The sequence below is a fragment of the Notechis scutatus genome, chromosome 1 (assembly GCF_049901735.1).
Source record: "Notechis scutatus isolate UNSWTSFEM ecotype Mainland chromosome 1, rNotScu1.2, whole genome shotgun sequence".
In the NCBI taxonomy this organism is placed as follows: domain Eukaryota; kingdom Metazoa; phylum Chordata; class Lepidosauria; order Squamata; family Elapidae; genus Notechis; species Notechis scutatus.
This window is the reverse complement of record NC_142009.1, coordinates 61,904,433-61,928,933: the sequence shown is the minus strand read 5'-3', so window position 1 is coordinate 61,928,933 and position 24,501 is coordinate 61,904,433. Positions and strand designations below refer to the sequence as shown.

Here is a 24,501-nt window from a genome sequence, read left to right as displayed (position 1 = left end):
GTTGAAGACAACCTATATGTAAAAAAAAAAAAAGAAAAACAGAAAAAATGTATCAAAGTTCAACAGTTGTTGAGGACATAGCCTTCTGTTAGAATAATCAAAATACACAAATTTTTATTTACACGTATATACTCGAGTATAAGCCGAGTTTTTCAGCCCATTTTTGTGCTGAAAAAATCCCCTCGGCTTATACTCGAGTCAGATTCCCTCTGAAAAAAATGGTGTGGAGTCGCTGCCGCCGGCGGCCCCAGTCCCGCCGCCTCGGGAAGGGAAAGGCAAAGCGCTTTTTGCCTTTCCCTTCCCGGCTGGGCGTGCTGGTGAGCGAGGCTTCGCAGGGCACCTTCGGCTCAGCAATTCTCTCCGCCGGAGCGGCTGGTCCCGGGAGGCCGCCCCTCTGCCCGGAGGGGCTGGGGGAGGGGCTCCGGTCTGGCCTTCCGGCCATGAATTCGTCCCTCTCGCTGATCGCCTGGGCGCCCCTGGTTGCCTTGCCAGCTGGTTCCTCCGCCACAGAGCGAAAGACGCGCTTCCCTTGAGGAGAGCAGGGGATGCGGGTCCTGAGGCAGCCAAGTCCCCCAAATGCTCGCAGTCCCACCTGCCAGCCGGATGGTCGCCGCGCTCCCCTCTGGACTCTGCCGGCGCCTGTGCCTCCAGAAGGCAGGAGGGTCACCCGGGTGGTTTTGTTTTAGCAAACCTGAGAGGAGCACCAGGGTGGGGGAAAAGGGAACACGTGACTACGCAGGAGCTGTTCTGGGATTCTTTCCTGCTTCTTGTGCAATCTCACGCCCCTCCCGAGAAGGGACACCCTGACCCCCATTTGGGACTTGCGCCTGACAGGGGCCTGATGGAGTCCAGAGCTTTGGAAGTCATTCATTCTTCCAGGCTGCACATGAATGACATGAAGAGCTTCTAGGCTCTTGAGAAGGGGGGAGAGAGGCCAGCCTGATGAGATCTCTGCTCCATCTGACCCTGGAGTAGTGGGGTAGTTGTGATTGCAGGAAGCCAGGCAACAAATTACAACTCTGGCCTGGCGGGTTGATTCAGACTGCCCTGAAGGAGGACAGAACCCACGTGAAGTTGTGATAACATTCAAAGCCAAAAACAGCCCCCACCCTCTTCGGAGAACCCAGTAGTTCCCACCAAAGAGAGGGCGAGGGTGCAAAGGCTGGTCTGAACACAGCTCAGATCTGGCTTTTTAATCAGAACCAGGGAGCCCCTGAAATGCAGGTCCTGGGCCGCATCCTGATACTTTCCTTGGTGCTCTGGGCAGAAGTAACTGGCCTGCTTCAGTCACAGTTCAGCAGAACACCCACTAAGTACCCCAAGGTTTAGTGAACCATAAACCACTGTTGGCTCCAACAAGGGGACAGGCCAGGAAGAAGTAACTGGGGTTTAGTAAATCTAGAATCATTTTAATCCCAATCCAGATTGAATCCATACAGTCCATACAGTCTTAACTCTGCGAAGCCTCGTTCACCAGCCCAGCTGGGAAGAGGAGCAGCCGCTGCTACGGGAACAGTTTACTGCCATCGCCCTCAAAAGGGGGCAACTGGACAGGGAATCCAAGGGCAGCGCTGGGCGTTGCGTGCCGGAGGCGAAGCCCCGCTCGGGTGGGCGTGTTTGCCCAGAGACCCCGGACGAAGCAGCGGCAAAGCTCCGCTGACATCCGCGGGCAGACAGGCGAACAGCGGGACCTTCTCCTCCAAGGCGCCCGGCGCCTTTCTACCCACCCCGGCTCGTCTCTTTCAAGCGGTGGCGACTGCGGGCGGGGGTCGTCCTGCGGGGACACCGGTGGGCGCGGAAAGAGGCGGGCGGGAGAAGCTCTCCCTGCCCCGTCCCGGGGTGTCTTCCCCTTCTCCCGGTACAGGAGCTCCGCGGTGCTGGGCGGGCGCCAAAGACGACGCTCGGGCTCGGTCGGAACCGTCCGGCGCGCCCGATCCGATGCTAGCGCAGCGGCTGCGCGCAACTTCGCCTCCAGCGGCGGCCTTCAAGCCGTGGCCTTTCCCTTCCCGAGGCGACGGGACTGGGGCGCCGGCGCAGCGACTCCCAACAGCCCCAGCTGGGAAGGGAAGGCAGGCGGCGACTCCCAACAGCCCCAGCCGGGAAGGGAAAGGCAGGCGGCAGCGACTCCCAACAGCCCCAGCCGGGAAGGGAAAGGCAAAAAGCGCTTTGCCTTTCCCTTCCCGAGGCGACATGAGATAGTGAGATCGTTTCCCAAATTAATTATTTTTATTTTTGAAATTTACCAGTAGCTGCTGCATTTCCACCCTCGGCTTATACTCGAGTCAATAAGTTTTCCCAGTTTTTTTGTGTAAAATTAGGTGCCTCGGCTTATATTCGGGTCGACTTATACTCGAGTATATGCGGTGAATATTTTTCATTTTCCTGGATTTATACAGTTAATCATGTATTATTTATATATGAGTTCATGTTGTACACACACACACACACACACACACACACACACACACATAAAGTATTCTAAGACCTCAATTGATTTTCCCAAGAGGCCACATAAGAAACTGGGACTGTTGTGAGGGCCGAAACAATAGAGCTCCGAAAGTACATAGGCATGCATGCATGCACCTACGTAAATTGAAGAGGAAAAAAAAAGTTGCCCTCAAAATAAGAGGAATGCAGTTGTATTGCATTCTTCGTGTACATTTATTTGCATTTGATTTCTAATTTCCAAATGACCTCATGCAGGCCAGACAGACACCGAAACAACCAGATGTATCCCAGAGGTCATAAAATGCCTAGGTTTGTTCTAAGAGTAAATGTGTTGCTTGACTAGCTTTCTGGAAGTGCTATTTCTAGTAAGATATCCAATGACAATGTGTTCTGTATAGGATAAACATCAAACTTGGAAGGAGCAGTGGAGAATACTTGAATGTACCATGCACATTCTGTCATTTTTAGAAGATTAACTTTCTTGTTTGACAGCTAGAAAATCTCTTTTTATTGCAGCTAGTAGAGTAATAGTTGATCGACTATTTAATGTGACAGTGAATGAATGGAATGGAGGTTTGTGGGAATAGAAAAGAGAAGGTGACAGCATCAAATAATGTAGGAGATACTTGTGAGAGCATATTAGCTCTATCCATGTATTTTGCTGTGTCATAGACAGAAAAAGCTGTTGCCTTTTCCACAGTTCCTATCAGCTTGCTCTTTTGATCAATTTAGAATCTTTCTAGTAGAAAATAATTTATATAGTCTGAAATACAGAGTTTCCCCTTTGTGCCTTATTTGTAGAAAAAAAAATTCTTATCCTATGATTTATAGAAAGCTTTAAAATCTTACTTCGGATTCAAAATAGTATGTTATATAAAGCTAAAGGGCAGGATGTCCCTTTCCTTTTAATATATTGAAACAGATTGGACTAGCAGCTGAATCTTGATTTTATATTAGCATTCAATGGAAACAGAAGGAGAACATTAGGCTGACCAAAGGATACATAGAAAGTTGCAAATCCATACAATTAAATTTTTCCAATTTTGATGCTGTCCTTGACACCTTCTAGTATCTTCTGCCTCCTCTGAATGGTACTTCAGAAGTACCTATTTAATAGTAAGGTGGCATTCTATCCCTTCACAATACCCAACATAGAAACCAAACAAATAACTAGACAAGAGATGACCCTTTAAAAAAAAACTTGGCATAGAAACATAAATCTCTCAAGACAATTCAACATCTTCTCCACAAAAAAGAAAGAAAGAAACTGGTCTAAATCTATGGGGTAGAGAAGATGTGTCCAGTTGGGAATCTGTGCTATTTTTATGTGCCTTTTTAATATTTTTTACAGTGAAATTTTTAATTAAGTAATAAGAGCTGTAATCTACATGGTTTATGTAAGTTTTTGTGACTAATGAGGATTTTCAGGAAACGGGAAAGAAGTGACAAATAACTTGACATGATCAAAAATGGGACCAGAGTCTCAGTTGTTGCATGAAGTGGTCATTATTGAGCAAGATGGAGCGTGGGGGATGCATCAACAATAGGGAAGTCCACCACAGGGAATGAGAGAAATTTGGGGGTATTGTAGTACAGTGCATAGCTGTAGCTGCTCCTGGAAGCTTCTCCCCCACCCACCCAGGATGGCAACTGTCTATAATTACCTGTCTTCTCCTCAATCTCTGCCTCTTTGTCTACTTATATTCCACCACATCCCCTGCTGTCCGCTGCCTCTGCCTTCCACTACCCACACCTGACCTTGTGTTGTCTTCCTCCTGATGGCGGCCTGGGATCCAGGCGCTGGGTGAGGTTACAGTCTTGGGATACATGCAATGAGGACAGGAAAGAACAAGTGATGATTCCCCAGGTGAAAGTGGTGAAAGTGGGGGTTCTGAGGGAGGCACTGTTTGAGGTGGCAGCAGAAGTGGGAGGATGTTTGTGTTGCAAGTGCTCCTGGTAAATGGTCCCTTGGGTTCAGAATCTACCTACAGGCTGTCTGCACTCTCTCGACCCAGCCAGCAAAATTAATGGGGAGGGCTGTGCCTTTTCATGTGCCCACCAATCAGAAGGAATGGTACACAATGCCAGCCAATTGAGGAGAGCCATGCGAGGATTCTCCCTAACCCTGCTGCTTGTTTTTCCATGTGGGAGTGACCAATGGATAAGTGTTCAAGTTGGGCATTACAGCAAACAAGGCTGTTTATTTTCCAAATGCAAAAATCTCTGCATCAGCCCCACAGCCTCTTTCCTTATTCCCTGCAATAAAAGCTTTTCTTTGAAATACTGACAAGAGTACCGTAGGAAAAATGAAGGAGTCCCTTGGTGCATGCAGCAGAGGCAACACTACAGGTAGTCCTCAACTTAACAACTGTTCATTTAGTGACTGTTTGAAGTTATAACGCCACAAAACCCTTCTCTGTCTCTCTCCCCCCCCTCTCTGTATTTCTCTTTGTCTGTATCTCTCTGCCCCTCTCCCTCTCTCTGTATCTCTCTCTATCTCTCCCACCCATTCTCTCCACCGTCCCTCTGTATCTATCTATCTATCTATCTATCTATCTATCTATCTATCTATCTATCTATCTATCTAGGGAGAGGGGGGAAAAAAGAGAGAAAACCAGCTGACAGGTGAGCGTTTTTGGTGAGGGCGCTCCAGCTTTCTCCAAGCCTGACCCACCTGGAGTGGGCATGCGAGGTTCGGCGGGGCCAGCTCCATTTTCCTGCTGCCCTGAACTTCTTAAAACTGTGGCTGGTTGCTGCAGGCTCGTCCCCCTTTCCGTCCCATCCTCCCAGATCCCATTCCCATCCCGCCAGCCTCATTTTAGCGAGGCCAGCGTTGTTTGCAGCCGGATTGGACCAGTGTCTTGGGCAGAGAGCAGGTTCCGCGTCTCCCCAAGCGACCGAGGCATGCCCAGCACCAACAACGGCCGGAAGAAGTTCTAGCAAGAGTGGGATGCTGGAGAATTAGCCACGGCTGCTGCTCCATCCCCCAACATCGCCCTTACCTTCTCAGGCCGGGTGAGAGGGGAAGGTGAGGGGCGGGGCCAGCCAGTGATGGGGACAGGGAGCCGCAGCAGAGGGCCAAGGTTGCTGACACCCGGTATAGACTATAATTATTGGGCTTTTTTTCCTTCTATCCAATATATCAGCTTCTCAGAAACTTCCTGGACAAGCCCATGCAGTTTTCTTGATGAGGTTGTTCAGAAGTGGTTGCCATTACTTTTTTCCTAGGCCAAAAGAAAGTGACTGGCCAAAGTTATACAGTTGGCTCAGTGCCTAACGCAGCAATATAACTCATTATGTTCTGGTTTCCAGCCTATGTCTTAATCACTATGCCAAACTGACTCTTCATTTCTTTATGATTTTGACTTACAAACATTAACTCTAATTATTTTTTAAAAGTTTACAATGTACTTTTATATATTTCAAGAAGTGCTTGTATTTCCACAAATTGGAAAGAAAACCTGGTTTTATGAATCTGATTCACTGAGTAGTGAAAATTCTTCACTGCATTTCTTGCTGCATTTCTTGTTTGACATTCATTTAGTCAGATACCTTTCTTTTACAGCTGTTTCATTTGGTATTTCAAGCTTGTTATTACTGTGTCCACTGAGCCATGATTTGCTGGAAGAACTCATAGTTTTTAAAATATTGTCCACTAAATCAGTATTTCTGATTTTTAAGACATCTTAGCAGATCCTAATCTTTCTGAGCTCACAGAAATGTAAATATTTTCTATTATCCCTCTGTGGAAGAAATGCAAGCAGAGGAGAAAAACAGCCTTTTCTCTTTGTCTTCTTTTTCGCTTATATCTGAAGGGGAAGAATGAGTTTTGTCTACTCTCTGAGGTCAAAAGTCATAGTTGGATATGTGCCATGCTTAAACAGTTTAGTCACTATAGATTATTTACCATATCTAGCTTATAATTTTCCTACAGGTAATCCTCGACTTACGACCACAATTGAGCCCAAAATTTATGTTGCTAAGTGAACAGTTGTAAAGTGAATTTTGCCCCATTTTATGACTTTCTTGCCACAGTTATTAAATGAATCACTCCAGTTGTTAACTTAGGAACACAGTTAAGTGAATCTTGCTTCTCCAATGACTGTGTCTGAAAGTTGCAAAGGGCGATCAATCACATGACCCTAGGACACTCCAACTTTCATAAATATGATTCAGTTGTCTTGGTGTTTGAATTTTGATCATATGGCCATGGGGATGCTGCAATAGTCCTAAGTGTGAAAAACGGTCATACGTCACTGTTTTCATTGCAGTTGTAACTACGAATGGTCACTTAAATGAATTGTAAATTGGGGCCTACCTTGGTGCAGATCTAGATTGCCAAAGTTTGGAATGTAGATACTGGTCACAGCTAAATTTGGTTTTCAGATTCTTATAATTGTATTTAAAAAAAGAAAGAATAAGATCTATTAATTTGAAAAATTTGCTACAAATTGAAATCTTTGATATGTTTTGTCCACAGAGTTTACAGAGCTCTGCAAAGATGCTTGCATTGCAAAGAAAGCATAGGCAGCTGCTTGTTTGTGCAATGAAGCAATATATTAAACAGAAAAACCTGTAAAATTAATGAACACTGCCTCCTCAAAAAGAATATAAGAGGTGCATCCTATTTCTCCTCTTCTCTCCCCCCTCTCTCACCATTGCAGAGCTTTATATTGCCCATATCACTGTGTTTCTTGCTGCTAAATGAGCTTTGCAGCACAAAGTTAATTTTCTGCCAGTATTGCTTTGAGCTGATGACTGGGGGTATTTGTATATCCATTAAATGTGCTGCCAGAACATGTCCACCATTTTCCACCCTTTCCATTAAATGGTTGTCAGTAGGTTTACAGAACTGCTTCGTTACTCTGCTCTAATTGCAGAGACTTCTAGATGTGATGAAAAGTCTCCATAAAAAGAAACCAAAATCTTGTTCAGAGATCTGAAAAAAAATAAATAGAAATGCTACAAGCAGTTAAATCAGATTTTTTTTGTATAGTCACAGTACAATTAACAGATAACAACATAATTTCTTTTTCCAAATTTTTATTTTGTGAATGTAAAAAATACTGAAAATAAACATTTAGAAGGAAATTACTTTTCCCACATAACAAATAATATATGTACAGGCATATAGAACTATATATTACTTGAGTTGTGATGAGTGCATTCAGTAACTACGTTAATCCTTTGTTGAGAGTACATTTGATTTTGAAATGGGAACTTGTTAAAATTGCATCTAGGATGCTGTGCAGGAAACCAGAAAAATGATCTCCCATTAAAACAACTCTACCTATACCATTCAAACCACTTGAGTTGACAGTATTTTAATGAAACAACCCTCAAAATAATTTAGGCTTTAAAAAGACTTTTTAAAATAATATTTGGAGCTGATTTTTCTATAAGTTGTCTCACTGATAGCAGTCCCTCAATTTTTGACATTTTGAAGTGATGGACTTTATAGGGATTCAAATCCAATTGCCAGTGTTTCTTATGACAGGAACACTCTAAACCAGGGATGTCAAACTCATGTGCTGGCCATGCCCACCCCCAGTTTAGCGAAGGGGGAAAAAGTTGTGATACGTCATGTGACAACAACATGACATCACGAGTTTAACACCTCTGCTCTAAATATTTCAAATTTTCTTCTAGCAGAATACACTAAAATATTTATTTTTTAAGTTTTTTTAAAAAAATAATTTTAAATTAATATATCTGTACTTGAAGCTAACCATTTAGCTACTACCTCAGCAAAAACCAAACCAAAACTGCTATGCAACCAAGACACAGGACAAGAACCATCTCCACATAGATACAGATATCTCAAAATGCAAATAACACAAAATCTGTGTCAGGTTCCAAGTAATGCAAGCACCATAAGCCTGCATTTAATTTGATGGTGGAATATGAATTCAGTTTGACAATCTGAACAATGCAGAACAGCAAACATACAAAGTTCACTAGAAATCCCAAAGAGCTTAGAGTTTTAAGTTTGGATATTTTTAAAGAACTCTGGAAGCTCAGCACTCTAACAGAGCACAAAAATATGTAAAAATTATAAATTTATATGACTTCTCCCCCAAAATAGGATGGTCAAACAAGAGTCAGCTTATTTATTTCAAGGTATAAATATATCATAATGAAAGAATCTGGTTTTTATAAACAAAATCAGAATGATTCTGACTTTATATCATTTTTTAAAAATTTTGATTGTAGGATACAATAGCTCCCACAATTTCTTTGCTATTTGATAGACCTGTGGAGATTGAAGGAAGTTAAAAACCAAAATATCTAAGGAACACCCCCTACTTTGATTGAATGCTTTAGATGAATACCATATATCTTTTGAAAGCATTTCACAAAAAATAATACTGCAGTGCTTAGGAATATATAATCATCCCATTTATAGCACAGATGTTCCAATAAGCAACATAAATCTCTGAAAGGGAGGTTAGTTGACTTCTGATAATATATATGACCATTTTAAAAAGTGTCCCATTTTTTTCACTTTTTTATTATATCAATATTTTAGAGAATTTGTTCTACATACAATATTCATTGTATGATAAGGACCCTTTATTAATAATCAATAGATTGATAAGCTTGTAAAATAAATTTCATGTATAATATCTAAAATGTAATGCTATACAGCATTTTACAGTTCTATGAAGATTCTGAGTAATCCTGGTCATGGTTGTCCCAATAGTGCTTTTTTCAAGAGTCAACTGGACTTTCTTGCTTTTCTTTGAAGAAATTTCGCTTCTCATCCAAGAAGCTTCTTCAGCTTTGACTGGATGATGGGGAATGGAAGGAAATGGCCTGCATTTACAACCTTTGCAGTGCCTCTTTGTGATATGTTTGCCATGATAGTCAGTTAATAGGCATTGTCCTGGGTATCTGACCAGGTTTTCCCCTGCCTCTTTGGAGAGTGGAAAGGTCACATAAGCAACCTTTCTCTCCTGCTCCTGTCCCCCCAGCAAGCTCCTGAAAAGAATCAACTGCAAGTCAACAAGTTCAACTGGGTCTCAACATTAATTATTTGATTAGGCTGCCTGAAATTGACAAGACCCCTATCAGTTTCACACCAAAGGCTTTTGCTTCCTCTTAAGCAGCTGTCTGACAGTCATGAGCATGCTAGGCAAACAGTGCTAGTGCATTCTTTTCAATATGTAGTCCCGTTCTGTGCCTATTTATACTCTTGTATTCCCCACTCATTCTCCAATGAACATAAACACAAATATTAATAGCAATAGCACTTAGACTTATATACTGCTTCATGGTGCTTTACAGCCCTCTCTAAGCGGTTTACCAGAGTCAGCATATTGCCCCCAACAATCTGGCTCCTCATTTTACTGACCTTGGACTGATGATCTCACTAATTATTCCAGCACCAGAATAAGATTTCAGAGGGTGGGAAAGTGGGGGGGAGTATAGTTGCAGTCACATGATTTTCATTTAGCAACTGCTTTGCTTAAGGATTAAGTTCCTGGTCTCAATTGTACAACCTGTAAGATGTACTACCCATATATCAATGTTGTATGTTTTCTTAAGTTTTTCTGGGTATTTATATGTATGGTATTCAACTTTGTTCAGGTATTTTCCCATGTCATATAGTTGTGCTTTTAAAGTTGTAGCAACGTTTTGGCAGAATCTCATCTGCTATCATCAGGCTTGTGTATTGGGTTCGTCTGTGTGTCAGGCTTTTGCAGCCGTTTCTGTTTTAAATTTGGTGCTAGCCTCGTGCTTTGTTAGAATGTTTTTTTCTTCATCCTGATTGGTTGGGAGTCTTGGTCTGTGTTTATAGGTCTTGGAGTTTGCTGTGTTCTACTTGATTGGTGTTTCTAATATCTTCTGTCTGTTTTGTACCATTTTTTTTGTCTTGATTGGCTGGCAACATTGTGTTTCCTGTATTGGAGGCTTTTAGTGTGGCTTGGCTTCGGGTGAATGGCCAGCTATCGTTTATTAGGAAGCTAGGTTTCATCTGGGTGGCAGGCTGGGCTGTGTTTGGGCTGGAGGTATCAGGGGGGTCTGTTTGTGCCCAGGTGTTCATTTGGCTTGTGGTGTGGAGATTTTTTTGTTTGGGAGTGCAGGCTTCCAGATAATTGACAAGTCTGGTGGAGTCATCCCTTCTATTCATGCTTTCAGGTTGTTTTTCAATCTCTATGGTTTCTCTGATAATTCTGTAACTGGGGTTTTCTATAGTGGCTAGGATTTTGGTGCCATTGAAGTCAATGCTATGACCTGTGGCTTTCATGTGTTGGACTAGTGAGGAGGTGTGTTTTTTTACTGCATTTTTGTGTTCATCAAGGCGGGTACTTATTCTTCTATTGGTCTGTCTGATGTATGTGGCAGGGCATGATGCGCAGGGGACTTCTGCCGAAATGTCGCTACAACTTTAAAAGCACAACTATAATGACGTGGGAAAATACCCGAACAAAGCTGAATACCATACATATACATACACACACACACACACACACACACACACACACACATAAAATCTATTTTATTTGTCAAGCGATTATAAGATAACTATAAACTATAAATAACTATAAACTATAAATTCATAACTATGTTTATAAGTATAAACATAGTTATGAATACATGAAATGGATACATATAAGAAAAATAAAAAGGAAAATAGGACAGGGATGGTAGGCACGTTGGTGCGCTTATGCATGCCCCCTACAGACCTCTTAGGAAAGGGGTGAGGTCAATAGTAGACATCTAAGGTTAAAGTTTTTGGGGTTTGGGGAAGAAACCACAGAGTCAGGTAGAGTATTCCAGACATTGACCACTCTGTTGCTGAAGTCGTATTTCCTGCAATCAGGTTTGGTGTGGTTTACCTTGAGTTTGTATCTATTGTGTGCTCTTGTATTGTTATGGTTGAAGCTGAAGTATTCATTGACAGGTAGGACATTGCAATATATAATTTTATGTACTATACTTAGATCAGACTGAAGGAGGCAAAGTTCTAGGTTTTCTAGTCTCGTGACATAAGGTATTCTGCAATGAGTAGAGGAGTGGAGAATTCTTCTTGTGAAATATTTCTGGACTTCCTCAACTGTATTAATATCAGATATGTAATGCGGGTTCCAAACTGATGAGCTGTATTCAAGTATTGGTCTAGCAAATGTTTTGTATGCTCTAGTTAGTAGTGTGACATTACCAGAGAAAAAGCTACGCATGATTAGGTTAACAACTCTTAATGCCTTTTTAGCTATGTAGTTACAGTGGGCTCTAGCACTTAGATCATTACAGAGTTTGGATCATCAACAAGGTCTTGACTATTCAGCTTGTATTTTATTTTCTGATTTTTTTTTTGCCAATATGCAAGAGAGAGCATTTATTTGTTGAGATTTGAAGTTGACATTTGTTTGACCATTCTGACACATAGTCGAGGTCTTTTTGAAAGGTAGCAGTATTGTCTGTGGTGTTGAATAGCTTTACATCATCAGTGAAGAGAACACAGTTGCTCTTAGTATGATCACAGAGGTCATTTATGTAGAGTATGAAGGGAGTTGGTCCTAGAACACTGTCTTGGGGGACACCACTGTTGACAGGTACAGAATTTGATAGGACCTTCCCAATTTTGACCATTTGTTGTCTGTGACAAGAATGCTTCTATCCAGTTATGCAGGTGTCCGGAGATACCATAAGATTTTAATTTTAGGAGTAGTTTGTTGTGTACCACTGAATCGAAGGCTTTATGCTTATTGTTGTTAAGCAAGGAATGTGGGTTGTTAAACAAGTCCCAATTTATTTAAGGGTCCAATTTATTATAAGTTATATTAATGTTCAGAGAATGAAAGTTATTTTTTGTCATCCAAATCTTATTAATGATGTTTGAAAATAATCTTTTCTTATCAGATTGTGATATAGTAAAAATGACACATATTTAATGTTTACAGTTCCATAAAGAGGCAGGAACAGCTGTTGCTAAAGTAGTAAATTAGACAAACACTTAAAATATTTAAATTCTAACACATAAATCTAGAATTTCATCCTCTTGAAAGTTTTAAATTTAAGTAAATTGACTTAATTTGTTTCAAGTTCAATAAATTGGGCATAAATTTAAGTTTAATAAATTGAACATAAATGGTCAATTTACCTTTCTAATTCTGTAGTCGTGATCAGGTTGTCTTCTCTGATAACTTCTCTTCTACTGTGCCATAAGAATTCAGAAGCTAGGAACAGATGTTACAAATTAAGCATAAGGCATGCTTGGCAGATATGCCTGAACATAATGTTTCATCAGCATTACAGGGGTGTCATATGAATAAAGTATTTATTATGACCAAAGACCAGTACTTGAAATAACCTACAAGAACTAACATGTCTTGACAGTAATTCCAAATATAATAATATAGGAGATTACACAACAATCAGAAAAGGATTATTAGTTTTTTTTAGAATCCACTGATTATTTATTGTTACACTATGCATGTGTGCAAAATTTTGATAGATAGCAATAGCAGGCTATTGTTTACAGAGAGAAAGGTTTCATCTAAATGGTCTACAAAGTTTATTACTACAAAGTCTACAAAGCTACTGTGTAGCTTCCTATTAAATCTCCTGTAGTACAAGATGCTCAACTAACATTAAATTGATCTTTTCAAAAGGCTTTTGCAGTTACCAGGCGATTCCAAGGTAATATGCCATTTAATTGGCTACACACTCAACATTATCAAGAACCAGCTTTCACTTATTTTGCAAATCAATTTTCTGAAATTGCTATTTAAGAAGTACCCTAGTTTGATCATAGATCAAGGACCTTTGAGAGAGGCCATAGGTCAGTGTTGTTTTCAATAGGTCGTCCTTTAGACTGAATGGAATTATCAAAAATTATTTGAGGACCCAGACTTATTGGCCAGAAATTAAACTTCAGTAGATTAAAGATTGCTAGCTAAATGCACACTAAGTTAAACCAATCTGCAGCATGAAGGCAGTACTGTAGTTGCAGTTGGGCTTGAAAGCACTGCCATCAGGAATAAGGATAGTACCCTCATCAGGAATAAGGATAGTATTATTCCAAGGGACGAATAACTGGAATAAGACCCTAACTGAATTCTGTATAGAAAACTACACCAATATCATGGTTTAATATAGGTTGACAAGAAAAGGCCTAAAATTGCCTCCTTTCAAATTTTTATGTATTTATATGATTTCTGTACCCACCCATCTCAACAAGTGGCTCTATTGGTAAAACTGTAAAATATTTCCTGAGGCATGAAATTGGTAACACTAAATATTTAAATAATTTAAATTGCCTTGCATGATAGTTCACTTACTTATCTTGGGGCTTTGGGTTAATAGGATCAATATAGGAAGGAAACTCAGTAAGAGTTGTACCCAGTACTTCTGAATACAATAGCACAGTTAAACTTTTTTCAGTTTATATAAAAGTTAAAAAGCAAAGGGGAATTAAACAGACATGTTAAATCCCTCCCTATTGGAAGGTAGTAACATTGTTTGCTTTTATAGAAAATTCTTAGAAGTGTTATCTCATTAATTTGATACTTTATTTTTCTGTGAATGCATGCAAGGCCTGTTCTTTATATTACACATAATGAATTCATTTTCTTCTGTTAAGCAGGTAGATGTTTCTTCTTCCTGTCACAACATTAATTATTTCCAAAAAAATCACACCTCCAGATATATAGTAGTAAGCAAATATATGCTAGGAAACTAAATCTCTTAATCAGTTGATATGGAATGTAAATTAGGTTTTAGACAAACTAAAAATCATCAATATTAACTTTAAAAAAAAGTCACCACTAAGCAGTTTTTGAAAATATGCTGCTGCTCTGATGCTTTTCATGTATTTGAAGTCTGTAATGGTTAACCTGTCTTCTTTCATTTGTTATATTCTAGAACGGGTCGCCAACCTTTTGGACCTCAGGGACCACCAAACTCATAATTTTAGATCCCAGGGACCACTAACCGGTTCTGTGGGCGTGGCCTAATTTGTGGCTGTGGCTTGGTGGTCATGTGACTAGCTGGGCATGGCTTGTATGTAAATATTATAAATATTTATAAAAATATTGAATTTTTTATAAAAAAGCAACTTTTATGCAAAATCAGGCAAAGCAGGCAGGCAGATTGAGTTGCTCACGGAATCATAGATTCATGCAGAGATCTATCTATCTGCCATTGGCTAGTTCAGTCTGTCACATAAAATTTGCTTGCAAGCAAGCTTACAAAATACCATGCATGTAAATATTGAATTTTTTATAAAAAACAGCAACTTTCAGACAAAGCCGGCAGATTGAGTTGCTCACAGAATCATTCAGTGATCTATCTATCTGCCATCGACTAGCTCAGTCTTTCAAATTTGCTTGCCGTAGGTCTGCACTGAATTTGCTTGCAAGCAAACCTTCAGTCTTAAGGGAGGTTCGGCTATGCTGAGCCGAAGATCTAAAGACTAGCTAGGAAGCAAGAAATCCAATCATTTCCTGCTTCCTAGCTAATCTAAATCTCCCAGCACAGCAGAACAGATGATGGTCAGAAAATGGAAAAATCGCAATTTAGCAGGCAAGTTTACCAGGTAAGGAGTGAGTGGGCGGGGAGGGTTCCCGCGGGCCATGTGATTGGCGCAGCCTTGTGTTTCTGCACAGCCTGGATTAATTGCTTTGTGGGGGTGCTCTGGGGGTGAGATTTCTCTGCAGCCCATCAAAATTTTCTCATGGCCCACCAGTAGGCCATGGCTCACCGATTGGCGACCACTGTTCTAGAAGATTTATTTCAAAGTATAGTTTACATTATTCTAACTAGAATTCTCCCCTTACTTTTTTGAAGCAAACATTTGAAAGTGTTTTGAATTTAGATTATGAAAATTAAGTTCACTTAAGTTCTAATTGAAACTCAGATGGTGGTGGTCCAGATAAATTAATTAAAATTATAGGCCCATGTTCCTAAATTCTAGAGTTCTCTGTAGACATCTTTAAGGACATATAAGTGAGAGCTATAAAGTTGCCAGCATTACAAGAGGTACTAATTAATATTGGATTTTTTTATTAAAATAATAATTCCACATGTTCTCTGAATGAAGTATAATTAAATTCTGTATCAATCAGTTCATAAGCCTACTTCTGAGAGTTCTCTGTGTGATACCAGCATTGCACTGAAGATTCTTTTAACCTGGAAACCTGATGGTTTTCCCTATAGTTATCTTCTAACTTGAAGATTTGTTTAAATACTAAATAAATGCAAGTGGGTGGTTCTGTACTGATTAAAATTGCTAAGGAGAAGTAAAAGAAAATGAAAATAGGCAAATCACTTTTGTCATTTATACACATTTTTACAAATGTGAAGCAGGTGGATTTTGGGGAGGGAGGGTTCCGCTTGAAAACTCAGTACAGCTCATCTGCTGGTGCTAGAAACAACAGATGAATGTGGACACATATTTATGGCTTGGTTGCATTTAATAACATAAGCTGATCTAAAAGGCATTTCTCAAATTTACAAGGCAAAATGCCATGTACTTCCCTTCCCCACCCCATTTCCCCCCCATTTTTTTCAATGTAATTCTTTATTAAAGTAATATAAAAGTTTGTGCATGAAAGAAAAAAGAACATAAAAGGTTTACAAATGGAAGTAAACTTTAAAATGTATGATTTTTCATTTTAAAGAATAGCACCTTCTGATGGTATTAGCAAAAAATAGGTTTATAATTTTGTTATTTCTCCTTTGATATGCTTTTCAGATTTTATTGCAGGAAATATAACCCTGAAACAATTTCAATTGGGTTAATTTCTTTTTAAACTAAAATAACTGGGTGTCAATTTATAGTGGTTATAGTGGATAAGCTAGTAATGAATATTGCCTTAATTCTTCCTTTGTTCTGTCTTTGCTATTTGTGTTGATATTTAAATACATTGTTTTAATATTTTGTTGCGTTCTACTTTTTGAAGACCATGTGTCAGGCCCAACCCAAGAATGATATACAGTAGAATAATCCTACCAAAATTCAGTTCTTTATTTGCTTACACCAAATAGACCAGGGATGTCAAACTCGATTTCATTGAGAGCCACATCAGGGTTGTGCTGGACTTTGGGGGGGGGGATGTGGCTAAGGTGGGAGTGGCTAGCTCGACATCACTCGTGTCAAGGAGCACCTGTGGTGGCCCAAGTGCCCTCCCAAGCTATTTTTGCTCACACAGGGTTGCAGGAAGCCATCACAGCTGAAAACAGAGCTCAGGGGGCACTGCCCTCCTGAGCTCCCTTTTTGTGGGCAGAGGTTTGCAGGAAGCCATCACAGCCGAAACGGAGCTGGGGGGGGGCACACGATCCTCCTGAGTTCCATTTTCACTGGAAGAGGCACTGCAGGCCAGTCCTTCAATGTTTACAGGGCGGCATGACGGGCCAGATCTAAGCACCCCGCGGGCCAGATTTGGCCCCGCAGGCCTTGAGTTTCACACTCTTGCAATAGATAGAATCTTGACAGACTAAATAGAATAGAATACTTTATTGGCCAAGTGTGATTGGACACACAAGGAATTTGTCTTGGTGTTAATACTCTCAGTATACATAAAGAAAAGGTAAATTCATTAAGAATCAAGAAACATAATGTACAACACTTAATGATAGTCATAGGGTACAATCAACAATCAAATCATACTAGGAAACAGTCGAGTGGGAGGGGATGGGTGATAAGGAGTCGTGAGAAGATTAACAGTAATAGTGTACACGTTGTAAATAGTTGAACAGTGTTGAGGGAATTATTTGTTTAGCAGAGTGATGGCTTTCAGGGAAAAACTGTTCTTGTGTCCAGTTGTTCTGGTGTGCAGTGCTCTATAGTGTCGTTTTGAGGGAAGGTGTTGAAACAGTTTATGGCTGGGATGTGAGGGGTCTGTAAATATTTTCACAGCCCTCTTTTTGACTCGTGCAGTATACAGGTCCACAATTGAAGGCAGGTGGGTAGTAATTGTTGTTTCTGCAGTCCTAATTATCCTCTGAAGTCTGTGTCTTTCCTGTTGGGTTGCAGAACCAAACCAGACAGTTATAGAGGTGCAGATGATAGACTCAATAATTCCTCCGTAGAACTGTATCAGCAGCTCCTTGGGCAGTTTGAGCTTTCTGAGTTGGTGCAGAAAGAACATTCTTTGTTGTGCTTTTTTGATGATGTTTTTGATGTTAGGCGTCCATTTTAGGTCATAGGATATAGTATAACCTAGAAATTTGAAGGTCTCTACTGTTGATACTGTGTTGTCTAGTATTGTAAGAGGTGGTAGCATAGGAGGGTTTCTTCTAAAGTCTACCACCATTTCTATGGTTTTGAGTGTTTCAGTTCCAGATTGTTCCGGTTACACCACGAGGCAAGTTGTATAACCTCCTGTCTATATACAGATTCATTGTTGTCTCGAATGAGACCAATAAATCTTTACTACCACCCTCATCCCAATAGATATACTCTGGGAGATTCTAGGGAGTGGCTATCCTAATACTCTTCCTTTGATTCCTATTCAGCTCTGGGTTGTGATACCTGTTGTTGATCAGAGGGTCTAGGAGTTTATCAGATTCTAATATGGGTTTTGAGAAAGATATATATAGACCTTTAAATTGTAGAATCGCTGAACATGTCAATTTGTGGCCATATAACTTTGCATAAAACTGTTTTCCTCAATTAGAGAAATATTTGAAAATATAAAGGCGTTTATTACTTAAATTACCGGTAATGGTTGGCCAAAGTTCCAAACAAGGATGTTTTAATCAGAACATAGTGTTGATATTGAATAGATATTTCCAAACTGAGAAGTCTCTGGATGTATTCTGAAAGAATTAATTCAAACACACCTCTAGAGGTAGCATATTCATAATAAAATAAAGAAATGCAAGTTCATAAAAACCATGGATTTAATTATTTGTTTTAAAAAGTTAAGCAAAAAAAATACATTTTAAATATTTCCTAAACCCATGACCTAAAATTGCAAGGAATACAATATGAAGAAATCCATGATTTGAAATGACACTAATTGATGATAAAGTCAGTTCAGAGTTCAAATGATGTTTGTTTCTGCCTAAAGAACAGTTCAGCTTCTTTCAAAACATTTAACTAAAGTAGAACAATTTTCATTGCCACTTTAGAATTTTCAATAAAATAGCTAATCCCATTTAATGATTTACTACACTGTTGTCTCCATTTTTAAATACTTGTTAAATATATAAGCTGACCTTTTTAATGGGACAGTACCTATTGAGTCACAATATCGTCTTGCAGAGAAAGAAAGAGTTATAACTAGGTTTGACTTGTTTACAAGTATCTGTAATTTTTGTGTAAAATACAACATTTTATATATTGAATAATGTATTTTTTGGCCTTGTAACACTTCTTTAACTTTGTGTCATGTTAGATTTTCAAAAGAAGCAACCAGATGATGAGTCCACTCCCAGCACAAGTAACAGCCAATCGGATTTGTTCTCTGGAGAAACAAATAGTGACAACAGTAATACCTCTCTATTGACACAGACTGTTAACTCCAACCAGCAACTTTCGACAGAACTGAATGTAACTTCTTTGAGCAAAGAGGAATGTAAGTATACAGTCTGAGAGGAGATTACAGGCTGTTCTGGAATTTAAGAATTTTAGCCCTTTAAGTTAGGGGTAGAGAAGAGCCTGAGAATTGATTGTCAAGTGCTAGCTGAAGAAAAGGGAATCAATGTATCTTTCCTATTTAGATATAATTGTAGAAAAGCATTTGGTTGCTTGTATATATCTTTTTCAGAATACTTCACAGTTTAATCTGTTTTCATTGTAATGTTTCTGCAGATTTTGTTTAAAAAATATAGATGGTACCATGCACCATGTATACAGTGAGGATAAATACATTATTATTATTATTATTATTATTATTATTATTATTATTATTATTATTATTATTATTATTATTATTATTATTATTATAAAATGAAAGTGTACACAGCAAACGAGATAACTGTGCTGGGTTTCGTATCACAAATCACTAGTCGAACACTTCCCAAGCGTTTAGGACTGTGTGATGTATCGGCGGATTATGCGAGCAGATCCCAGTAAGGTGGCCTTCTGCAGCTGACCCATGGTGATTTTGTCAGCACCAATTGTTTTTAAGTGCTTGCTTAGGTCTTTAGGCACAGCACCCAGTGTGCCGAGTACCACTGGAACCACCCACACTGATTTATGCCAGAGTTTCTACAGTTCGATTTTCAAGTCTTGATATCTGGTCATTTTTTCAAGTTGTTTCTCGTAATTTCTGCTGTCACCAGGTATGGCAATGTCGACGATCCACACTTTTTTCTTCTCCACAATCGTGTTATCCGGGGTATTGGGTTCTAAAACTTTGTCAGTCTGTATTTGGAATTATTATTATTATTATTATTATTATTATTATTATTATTATTATTATTATTATTATTATTATTATTATTATTTTCTATGCTTTTCAGATCAAGCTCAAAAAAGTGTTAAACTAGCCAGCACTTTAGAACAGAAATGCATTAAATAGTGGAAAGATAATTCTGTTCAGCTTCCAGGGGGAGAATTTCACAAAACTGTTCTTGCTATCTCATCATACCTACGCATATCAGATGTATAGAGGCTAGAACTCCCTGAACATTGATTTGGCATCTAGAATAATGATTTTCTAGATGATTTTAGCTGAAAATCTAGAACAAAATTAGATTATTTAATCAGAAATAATTGTAAGAATCAATAGAATATCACTAGGCTTTCGGCAGTATACAAAAAGATAAACATAAATTATATAGTAAAATATCACTTATCCTGAGATAGACTGAAATAAATCTCCCCTCATATCACATAAAACATGACAGAAAAAGAACAGCTCAGTTTCTATTGGCTTTGAAAACTTATGTGAATGTTAAACATATATTAATTGAATGACTTTGGGCCCATCATTTTATCTTAGTCCAATCATCCTATAGGGTTTTTATAAGGGAAAACAGAAAGCATCATGCATACTACCTTGATGTATGCAAAAAAAATCTCGAATATAAATCTAATGAAGAAACAAATACGAATGCTATTATCTTACACTGAAATCTGAAGATTTTAAACATTTCTATCTATGTATAGGATACCCTGAAAATAAATTTTGTTTGTCATCTGTCTACATACGCACATCTTAAGAGTCGCTCCTCTGTGCTCCTTCTACCACTTTGGTCTTTGCTTTCAATGTCTCCTCTAATCCCTCCTTCAGCCCTGGTACTTTTCCAGCTCTCATACTCTTTATTGATGTTGCTGTCATTTAGCACCACTACAACTATTACCACCGCTGTTTTTCTGGTCCTTGTCTACTACCCTGATGTCTGTTTGATTGACCAGTACCATCCTGTCCATTTGGATCTGGAAGTCCCACAGTATCTTAACCCTGCTCCATAACCCTCTATGGAATCTTCCATCTGGCCTGGGGAGGATCTAACCCATACTATGTGTAGATGTTCCTGTACAGGATGTCAGGTACTTAGTTGTACTGTTCAGTATATGCTGCTCCTGCCTGAATCTTATACTCTGGCACTATGTATTAATTGGACTGTCTCTGAGGTCTCTCAACACAATCTGTACCTTCAGTATGACTGGCTAATGTACTGTTCTATGGATGTCATGCCTTAGTGTTGTCCACTAAGGCATGAGATCTATAGTACTACTGATAGGATTTCCCAATTTCAGCCACCCTAGGTATCTGTCAGTGGTACATCCCATGCAAGGTCTTGTCTTGCCATGACACATCATCTACTTGATCTTCCTCCATGCCTGCTGCTACCTCAGCCATTTTCTCAGCAGTTCATCGTTGTGTGCCATATTATTGACATACTACTGGATACTTCCGGTGTCATCCAGGACAGTGTCTTTGACACTCACCAAACTCCATTCAGCTAATGTATAGTCTCTGGATGTTGAACTTGGATTAGAAATCTCCATATATTGTGAGGAGCTTCCAGGTTTTTGCATCCATGTCTTTCTTTGGTCAGTTCACTATACCAGCAAGGTAGATATCTGATGACTGGCAGGGCATGCATATTGATGGTGTGGTTCTTGTTTTTCAGGGCCTGTTTTATTCTTTGGTAGTAGTTAGATATTGCTGTTTTCCTTGCCTCCTCACCATGGTTCCCAAGGTGCTTGTAGTTAGTCTGTATGTCTACTATGTGATCCGCTGGTAGTTCTGCCCCATCAATCATAACTATCTTTCCTTTCTTAAGTACCATCCATCTATACATCTTCAGTCTGAATGATATCCCTATGTCCTGACTATAGATTCATTTAGTCCTTATGATTATTTAGCTGATAGGGTCAAGCCTATGTAGAACAGCGGGGACAATGCATCATCTTGATATGTGCTGCACTTGATGGCCACTTATGCATGCTATCTTGAGTTGACTTCCAGTATTGTCTTCCACAATCCCATTGAGTTATTGAGAACAGTCCTTAATCTTCTATTGATTATGTATAGCACCCGGCATTTGTAGATCTATGTGTGTGGCATTGAGTTGTATGCTTTCCTACAGTCAGTCCAGACTGCTCTAATCTGTTTAGATCTTGAGTCTTGGGTGATTGCACTATCTATGACCAATTGGTGTTGAGTCTGTAATATGTTTCCAGTGCCCTTCTGAACAATGCTTATATATTGCCCCATATGATCTTGCAGCTTGACAGCTATGATGCCTGATAGGACTTTCCATGTTGTGGAGTGGGAGATTATTGGTCAGAATAATCTCTTAAGGAGGAGCAAACCCCTGCTTATTTTAAGGCTGAAGGAACTATCACCACCTGCAAGGAGTCATTTACCACAGCTTGTACCCAAGGAAATGCCAACTCTCAGGAAGCCTTAACCAGACAGGAGAGGCATAAGCCCAGACAATAGGTGGCAGAGCTCACAGCAGTAAGGACCTTTTCATCTTCCTCAGAATTGTCTAGCTTGAACTTTTCATAAATAACCAATCTAATATGTTCCTTAATCATTTCCACTGGATTTTCTCTATTTATATTTAATATAAAATACGAATCCAGGCCTCAGAGTATTCTTATTTCTCAAGACCAGAAATCTGTAGCAAACCTTCTGGCATGAATATACAGAATAGGCAAATCTATATGGAGCAAATGATACCTCAGATATCTAGAATGTGATCCAGGAAGAGCTGAATAAGCAATAACTAGTGCTTGGAATTCTACTCAGGAACCTGTTAATAATCAGTATGGTCTCTGCAATCTGGGCATTATCTTGTTGAACAGCTTTCACCCTTCAGCAGTAAGCCATTGCAGTTTGCACCTCCTGTGGTTTCTGAAGAGTCTTCGGAAGCAGCCTCTTGTAGTGTGTGTTACAGTAATCCAAGATTTCAACTTCATCATTATTATCATCCTGCCCACCAATGCGGTGGAAACAATACTAGAGAACCACTATGGCAGCAGTGATTCCAGTTGTTACAGAGAAAATGCTCAAACAACCCACAAGCCATCAAAACCTGTTCCATCTCTAACTCTACCACTTCTGTCATATCCGCTTGGTTATGGCAGATCCCTCTCAAATTTAAGGTCTAGGAGTCATCTAATTTTTACTTTCTTTCCATTCTTTTAGGGATTTGGTGTGCGAGGTATTTTATTTTTCCCTTCATTAATCAACCTCACATTTCTTTTTTCTTGTTAGTTTTCTTTTCTTCCTTGCTCTTCATACTGTACATCAGTCCTTACCCTTGACATTAATTTGTTCCAATTTAATTGTACATACTACAGATTCTTTTTATCATCCTCCCACTTCTATATCACCCTTCACAGCTAGCTACTCATATTGCTTAACCCCCCAAATCTGTAAGAGTTCTGGTGTTGGTTTCTTTTCTACACAAAACAATACAGGACCCCAAACATTACCTGATGTAATTCAGCTTCATTAAAGTAGCAACATATTGGTAAAAATAATTTTAACCTACTGACTTTTTCTTTTCACAACTCAGTATTTCTTTTGCCTACCACATTGATAGAAATATTTGATTAAAATAGTTCTACCTGTATATTTCTCTGCAGACCCCAAAATTAACTATTGTCCACTTCCTATCTTGCTGTGTTAGACCAAATTGTTATAGTTATATCAGTTACATTGTAAAGAAACACAGATGAGAGAAATTATTTTGTAAAGTGTTAATTCTGAAACTTTGCATAGTACAGACAATAGATATGAAGCAGCAGAAGACGACAACATGTTTGGAAATATTATCTATCCAAAATTCTTGATGCCTTTCTGCTGGAATGACTATAAATAAAACCCAGGTTAGATGTATAAACAGTTTCAACTATTCCTCTTTTCCTTTTTTGCCCTCCCAAACTGAAGTTTTCTTCTCTAGTTCAGATTAGTATCATTTATCAGAGCTAACTATAAAGCAGATGGAGCTTTTCTAATTGATAGCCTCAATGTGAAAGTTTCTTTCCAATAATGAAGAATGTCCAAACTGTAAATGTGTTTTAAATATTGATTTAACAGCGCTTTCCCTGTTCATTTTGTTTTATAGAAAATTCTATAACGCAAATGTTCTTTCATTGCAATATGTTTCTTAAAATATTAATATTTTTTGGCACAGTACACCTCTTCGTACTATACTAAATAGAATGCCTGCATTTCAATAAGAATAGAGGCATGTGACATCATTTTATTAAGCTTTATCCTTCCAAACAGACTTGACAAGGTGATAAATTAAGGTTAATTGTTCTGCAAGATAAACAGAGAACAACTGTAACATTTTGCTTATGTTGCCGTACACAGTATCATAGTCCTATTGAATGGGAATAAATTTAAACTTTATTTTACTCTCCTTAAGTATCCAAATACTCTTATTAGAAAAATCTGTACTTAAGAAGCTGTTGGACCTGGCAAGATATGTGTGTCATTGCAGTGATACAACAAAAAAGAGCCTGTAAAGGTATCAAGGGACTATGAAGGACTAGGTAGAAAGACAAAAGATTTAGGTGCACATGTGGTATTTTCACTCATGCTTCCAGTAGATTGTCAACAATCTACTGAAGTGGAGTGAGGATATCAGAGAAAAACTTCTGGCTGAAGGGTTATCTACATGATG

General features: G+C 39.2%; 1 protein-coding gene across 1 annotated transcript in view; it reads left to right on the top strand.

Moving 5' to 3' along the window:
* ZFAND3 (zinc finger AN1-type containing 3) overlaps positions 1-24,501 on the top strand; it is a 121,252-nt gene that overhangs the window by 59,517 nt on the left and 37,234 nt on the right. Inside the window, exon 4 of the mRNA XM_026681358.2 lies at positions 18,798-18,977. Coding sequence (XP_026537143.1) covers positions 18,798-18,977 — 180 coding nt within the window. The remainder of the gene's footprint in view (positions 1-18,797; positions 18,978-24,501) is intronic.